General features: G+C 32.2%; 1 protein-coding gene across 1 annotated transcript in view; it reads left to right on the forward strand.

The window, feature by feature from the left end:
* Positions 1-6,503: 6,503 nt before the first annotated feature.
* LOC128668666 (probable serine/threonine-protein kinase clkA) overlaps positions 6,504-8,315 on the forward strand; it is a gene marked incomplete at its 3' end in the record, with an annotated part of 3,339 nt that continues 1,527 nt past the window's right edge. The window contains exon 1 of the mRNA XM_053742044.1: positions 6,504-6,839. Coding sequence (XP_053598019.1) covers positions 6,504-6,839 — 336 coding nt within the window. The remainder of the gene's footprint in view (positions 6,840-8,315) is intronic.

Below are 8,315 nucleotides of genomic sequence, written 5' to 3' on the forward strand. Positions count from 1 at the left end.
GTTGTTTTTATCAAGCAAAAATCAAAAAATAGCCAAATCGTCAAGAGACCTGTTTTATTCTCTGGCATTTGTCAGTGGATTGAAGATATAGTTGCTTATTTAGGTGTTATTTAAGCCATTGTAAGTTATAAGTGTATACCGAAGGTATAAATTATGCTTGATTTAGCCATTTTGTTTGTTATTTTTCAGTTTCATGCTACACTGCACTTAACTTGCCTGTTTGCCATAATTGGTGTAGTTTCGTCCTAAGTACGTTAACGGACTCATTAGTAAGGCTATGTTAACGCACTCTTGCCTTAGACTACATCTCTTGCTAGTACGCGCCGGCGTAAAACAGTGTTGTAGACTTTAGCCCGACACTATACTAGCAAAGAGAGGCGGATACCGTCTGAACTACTTGTAAAAAAATGTTAGGTGAGCTGTTGTACACCTTAAAATTATTAAAATAACACAAATATGCTGATTTTCACTATTACAAGAGTTTAAAAATTATTTGTAACTCTCAGATAGACATTCCTATCGCCACCGTCTATTTTACGGCTTTAAAGAAATTATATTATTATTATTAGAAAAATTTATTTTCGAAAATCTACATGATTTTGTGTTATTTTTACCAACTTTGCACACTCTAGTTTTAAACTTCGGATAGATATCTAGTGTTAGAGACATAAACTTATACAAAAAATTCTTTCCACTGTGTAGCAGAACACGTGGAAAAAGTTTAATTATAGATCTTTAAGGTGTGAGCACTTGGAACTTTGGAAAATGTGTGGAGCCCTAATTGTAAACAGCTACTTTTTTTACAAGTAGTCTATCAAATTTTCTGTCAACAGATAAAAGGAACATTAATGTACCACAATCTTTTAAATTTTTATGTTGATATATTTCACCTTAAGTTCAATTTGTACGATTTCAATCAGCATATACATATTATCAAAACTAAACGATTTTGATTCAAAATGGCACTGTATGAAGCATCGTTAATTTTATGACCGCTATGTTATGCTAACAAGATTTTTGACGAATAATTTGCGACGAAAATATTACTATCGTAGACATTTTAAACCTTATGGACTTTGATGTATTATCGGACTCATAAATCTGATATTGTACTATCAAAAATATACAACATGTGTATTCTTGCTATGATTTAAAAGAAAATACCGGAATTTTCAATGAGAATACAAAAGAATTGTTGAATAATATCCTAAATTCGCAACTCTTCTTGATAACATATTTATATACTTTAGATGATACAGACCGGATCGTTTTTCTTTTGAAAATTTTCAAATGGATGGAAAATTTTTTCACTGCTGTAACTTTTCACCATAATTGATAATCGAAAAGTTAATTCGCTTTTTGCAACCTTTAATGTCGAAAACCTTGGTCATTTAACATTAAACAAATCAATGGTACTTGTTTACTTTATCTATCTGTTCAAGTGCGAGAAGATCTCAACTAAAAATTCACCTAGCGGATGATTTAGGAATCATTTCTTAAAAATCGATTACCTACTTTTAGAGCCGGATTTTTATAAAGAAATTTTGACTCGAAGCAACAGGGCGGAAAATTTCGTATTTCAAGCATCCTTTGAAAAATAGGGTGTTCTTGGATAAATACAAAGTAATTTCGGGAATTTGAAAGAATAAAAATAGAAGTTTAATATATGAGCATAGTATTTTATATTTATGGTTTTTTCTACTATTCCTTCGCTAAATAGTAGTCTGAATAATAATTCTTTCTTGCGGACCATTTTCAAAATTATAACGTTCTTTTTTATTTCACGGGTCCCACGGCGGAGTGTGGTTGGTGCTCAATAGCCGTTATGGCTCTCCGTTGGTTGAAAAACTGAAAATAAAACTAATAACAAAACAAAATGTCCCACCTAGAGATATCCTGAATCTCCCTGGACCCGCAGCTCTGCTCAGGCTGGGTTAGACAACCTAGTTGGGCGCCAATTCGTGTGCCCCCGAAACAAAATTAACTCAAAATAAAACAACGGAGAAAAATGAAAATAAAAATAAATGAAAGGGTAACAGTTTCAGATTTCAGGAAAAGGAAAGCAAGAAAAAGATAGCAGTACTTCAAATAAATAAATTTAAATAACTACCGGGTTGATGACCATTTGCTTCAAATATATTTTAAATTAAAAATTAATTAATCAAATATATCGCATACTCACATAAACAATATCGAAAAAATAATAGTAATTCACTTACAACAAAAACAAAAACAGTATGCGTATACCAAAATTATAATCAAAATAATAATGCTGATTAAACAATAAGCATATTAAACGCAAAAATAACTTATCGAACGTACAAAATATAATTACTCGTCTGTGATTAGCATAAGAACATATAACAATTAGTAAGTAATAATCTCACTCGCACGTGAACATAACAAACTAAATATAATGCACGGAGAACAATCTCAGAATAATACTTCAATAATGGTAAATTATTATATCACTCGCAAATGAATAGAAAATATTAAATAAAATAATCTCATTAAGGAATTTGAAGTATTTCCAGTAAGAATTCCCAGTAATTTCCAATGGTGAATTTTACGGTATTCACAAAATAATATTATCCTATACTCAAATAATAAAGATAAATAGCACTCTTGGATAAAACAGTTATGAATGATATTTATACCTTTGTATCACTCTCACGTGATAATTAAAATAATAAAATAATAATACGCACCAGAAAATAACAAATATAGCAGTAATAATTGACATTAATAATAAATGATACTAAACCAATAACCAAATAATTATCACAATTAATATTTGGTAAAATAGTACTAAATATTTTCACTGATTGTATTCGTATTTACTGAGTATAATATTCACGCATTCCATCATATGCTTATGACAAATTATTAATACTCAGAATTCACTATCTCTCTTACGCTTATGCTATATACAAATGATCACCAACTCGGAAACCAAAATTACACGCCAATGTATTAGCCGAAAAGTACTTACAGTTTACGTATAATCCAACTCTGTCGGTTGCACGCTAATACGGTAAATGTATTTTCCTTTATGCGGTTTATCAAAATGCTCAAATAATGCCAATGGGTTTATATTATCTACTCAAATACCAAATGGCGACAAGTTTATAATTATTTTAATGTAAAAGAGCACACACACTACTCTTACAGAGACTTTCCCACGTCTGACCATAGCAGCACGTGAATCTCATGCCGGCACCTAGGCCGACGCCATTTTGTCGTATATCTCACTTTGACCAATAGAGATATACAACTGTCGTATGTTATATTGTACAGTACCACCAACGTTATGCATAACTTTGGCCGTGTAATTTATCAAGTTCCCGACGCTAAACGACCAATTGTATCTTTCATAATTAATTCTTAATATGATTTACCGGTAAATCAACCAATGATTTATTCATAAAACTAGTAGATTTATTTATAATAAATAAATCTACGGATGCCAACTGTTGCGTTGACGCGCATGCGCCAACCAATTCAAAATACTCATAAGCACATAAATGAAATGCGCATCTTCTTTTCCCAGCGCTACAAAATCCAAATATATGCTTAAATTAATCAGTGAAATCTCCTGATTCAAATACAATGTATACCTAAGAAATCAGGGAAGTATTATTAACGCAATAATTAAATAAAATCTTACATGTAAACAAACAATAATTATAATGGCAATGTCGGATGAGACGTGTGAGCAGCGGGTGCTGCCCTCTGTTGCTCACCGACCTGATGCGAGACTGCCGCGATATCTAAATATCGTGACAAAATTATCAAGTCCTAAAATACAAACTATTGTTTTCTGAATAACAGAGTCTTAAAATTATTACTGATCTCTTTTGAAATTGAATTTGAAGCATTCCAAGCAAAAGTAAGTGAACCCGAGTCTTCAGACTGAATGAAATATACAGAAAATGCAGGAAATAAACAAATGAATTGTCTTGTAAAAAACGAAAAGTGACCTAGAAAAACTAATTACCGAAGTTGATAATAACATCGCCGGGAACAATACTAAGTCCATTATTTGACTGAATCCAATCATAGAAAATTTTGTGGAAAATTCGAAGAATTCCTCCGATTTTTCCGACTTATAATATTGGGACAGTCACAAGCCATTTAGAGGCCAAGTTGAGCGCAAATAAACAAATGGACTTATTGCATTATCAAAAACTCTTTGACGTTCGGGAACTTCCGAAACACAATATTTGGCCAATTGAAGCAAGTTGCATTTAATCTTCTTTCGAGATGATACATAACATTAACTTGTAAATCCTAGCCTCCACATCGAAATCAAGATCAGTCGCACTTCAGAGCTATCTGTATACAAATTTACTGACATAATCCTTAGAATGTTGTTAACGGTATTAATACAAAAAAAATAAGTATCCTGATGTCATTGGTCTTGACCAATGAATAATTCAGCACGAATACAAGAAAGCATTAAGTGGCATTGAATTTCTCATACTAATTTGAGTAAAAATTTACTAAAATTATCAAATTTATTTATTTGAAATACCGGTCTGAGTATGGGAAGATTTTAAGCTAAAGCGTCCTAGCGGTGATTGGCATAACTAAAATAAGTTCTTATAATTTTTAGACAAACGATAAGAACTTTCGTTGAAAATAATCGGTTTTGCTCGGTTTCTTAACAATTATACTTGTAAATACACACTTATATACTGTTGCGTAATTGGAACTATATTTAAATTCAAATATAGTTTCACTTTCTGCAGAAAGAGGCAGCACCTACTGGGGCCTAGTCTCTAAATTAGTGTTAACAGCGGACAAATATCCGGTTGGTAATCAGTAAGTTATTTGGTTAAATAACGGGTAAAATATATTTCTCAAGGAAAATTAACTGTTTGCAGTGTCAGATATATATGTACTATTCTAAATTATGAAAACAAAATGGCCCATTGCGCTCTATCAGCGTCAGAGAGTAAATGTCGAATAGTTATTACGTTATTAGTTAATTTATGTGATTAATAATAAATTGAAACGAATACATGATCATTTTCTTATTGCACTGGTCCGTATTTTTTTATAATAAACAATATGCCTAAGCCAAAATCTATTGTTTGGAATCATTTTTCTGAATATCTTGACAACAAACAAATTTTAGACGGGAAACGTAAATACTGTGGCATTACTTACGTTTCTAATGCTAAGCGTATGGAAATCCATTTAACTAAATGCAATAAATGTCCAGATGCAATAAAAGAAAGTAATGTAGCAGCTGAAAATTGTTATAGTTCTTTGTTAAAGGTATGGGCAAGTAAATTTATACAATATATTTGTTTATTGTTAACACTCACAATGTAAACATTGAACAATTTTCACTTTTAAATTATATTCAAATATTAATAACACTGAAGCCAATAGACATTATAAATTTTTTTAGAATTTTATAATAATTAAATTACTATGAAAAAAATTTAACAAAAAAATTCCAAATGTAAAAATTGAAGAAAATTATCACTGAAAATTTTTAGAAGCACTTTTAGTGTTATAATTGATTTGTTATAAGAATTAAAAAAATCGACAGCTGTCAGCTAACTTCAGTGTCATAAATATTCTATGTAAATTATCAGAGTTAATTTATTTAGATTATAACTCATATGATAACTCGTCATCATGAATAATTAATTTTATTTTACAGAAACTTTCATCGAAAAAAACAAGTCAAAACAACTTGAATAACTTTATTGACAAAATTCCAATTGAAAAAAAAAATAAAATGGAGAAAATGTTAGCTCGTGCTGTATATTCAAGCTGCTCAGCTTTCAGACTGGTTAGAAATGATTGTTTGAAAAAATTTTTGAAACTCAGTTCACCTGGATACATTCCACCATCTAAGGATCAATTATCTGGTAGACTTCTAGATGAAGAGTATCAATTATTGAAATGTGTCATGAAAAACAAATCAGAGAATGCAAATTAGTTGACGATCTTATCTAATGGCTGGATAGACATTAATCGTTCGATTATAAATATCGTATTTAAGGCACCCAAACCAATCTTTCATAAGGCAATTGATGTTAGTACAGAATCGCGTACTGGAAACTTTATAACTGGAATCCGCAGTACGGCTATTGAAGAAGTAGGACCGCACAAAGTCTATGCGTTAGTCACAGACAATGCAAAAAATATGAAAGCTGCTTGGGGTATTTTAGAAAATAAATATCCTCATTTAATTACTTTTGGATGTGTTGCCCATGGCCTGAATTTATTAGTTAAAGATGTCCTTTCGTTGACAGGAATAGAAGAAATAATTGATAAATAAAAAAAAATCATCAAATTTTTTCAAAATCATACTTTGCTTTATTCCGTATTAAAAGACACATAACGTCAAAAAACTAATAAAGTACTACATTTATTGCTACCTATTAATACGCGCTGGAGTTCATATAATTCAAGTTTAAACAGTTTACTCCGTATTAAAGAATCGTTGCAGATAGCAACCTTTAATAAAAAACGTGATAAAAATGATTACTGAAGAAATGCGTTTAGATATCAGAGACGACAGTTACTTTTGGCCAATGGTGCAGAATGTCCATGATCTGATTGATATTCCCTGTTCAGTTATTAAATGTTTGGAAGGAGAATATCCAACACTATTGAATTTATCCAAAAAATTGACTGATGTGTACGGAGATTTCATTGACAAATCATATTTTCTAGAAGAAAAAAGTCAAAGTTACGTTGAAGACAAGTACTTGGAGCGCAAAGATTTCATCTCTCATCCGGTACATTTTGCAGCGCATTTGTTAAACCCTCAACTCTTCGATTGTCCATTGGTTAAAGGTGATAAAATCGAAGCAGTTAGTTTCATTGGAAAATTTGCGGATAATTTAGAGCTCAATAGTCAACAAGTTATCACAGATTTAGGTAAGATAAACAGAATAAATATTATGAATTTTTACAATTAATAATAAAATAATTAATACATCTAAATCTTTCACTTAAGAATTATTTTATTATTTTAAATAAGGTATAATAAATATTAAAATTCACATAATTGAAAAAAAATTTCTAACAATTTTTAAAAGAAAAAAAATCTGTTTTGGTGACTGAGTTTTATTCATCGTTATGTCACCCGGAGACGGAGTGCTCGGAACGGGGAGTCAGGACGAAGTGTCATGGATGTCGATGCAGGACCCTCACCTCAGGCTCCCAGATCAGGGTTGTAGAAGGAGTCTGCGGGTTGTAGTAGTAGGAGTAATGACGTAGGAAGTGAAAAATAACATAGGGTATCGAGTAGAGAGTAGAGAGTCCAGGTACGGAATTCCAAGACCCGAACCGTAGGAGACCAGCAATAAATCCAAGAGCCCACGGATCCCGCTTGCGTTGACCAAACGCTCGCGGGTCCATAATCCCTTTGGGTTTTATTGCCTGTCGTAGAAAGCAGGAAAATAGCAATAAAATACAGATGTTAGAGAAAAACCCGAATCTTTTGAAATGGGAAATCACACAAAAAAGGAAAAGGTTTTGCACGATTCGAATTTACATTTTATAACTTACAACTAGTTTCCCGAGCAGATATGTCTCTCACACTCACATTGTAACGACACACATGAATTATTATTTATCAATAACTAATGGAAGAAATATTAAATTAGTAGTAATCATAGTAATAATAGTAATATTCGTAATAATCATTATAGTAATATTAACTCATAATAATAATAATAATAATAATAATAATAATAATAATGCTGTTGTCAGCATGTCCTGATCTGGCAAGAAATGCATATGTCCAGCGTCACAATGCTGCTCTGCGAGTACTTTACTACCACCTAAGACATACTCACGGTATCGATAAAACACCAGTGCTGCCTTATCTGCCAGGAGATATTCCGCAAGTTGTTGAGAATGACCGTTGCCGTATTTATTGGAACGTGCCATTCGCAACAACGCGGAAAATCGATCACAATAAACCTGATATTGTGCTCTTTGATAAAACCGCTCGTGACATTTATGTTATCGAGTTCTCAGCACCTGCTGAGTATAACATCACGGTTAAAGAAGAGCACAAACACGAAATATATCAGGATCTCCTGTTTGAAATTGGCAAACTCTACCCAGGCTACCGTGTCAAGCTTGTCGTACTTATTGTTGGCGTCCTAGGAGGGATGAAACAGACTTTTGTGTCTGCATTGGCTAAAATCCCAACTTGTTCTCCGCAAGTTGAGTTTTTGGCATCGCGGATGCAAAAGGCTGTTATTCTCGGATCCCTCCGTCTCCTAAGGCAACGAAACTTGGCCTGCTGCGCATGCTGATCATCTTGTTGATGTAGC

This window comes from Microplitis demolitor, chromosome 9 (genome assembly GCF_026212275.2).
Source record: "Microplitis demolitor isolate Queensland-Clemson2020A chromosome 9, iyMicDemo2.1a, whole genome shotgun sequence".
Taxonomy (NCBI): Eukaryota; Metazoa; Arthropoda; class Insecta; order Hymenoptera; family Braconidae; genus Microplitis; species Microplitis demolitor.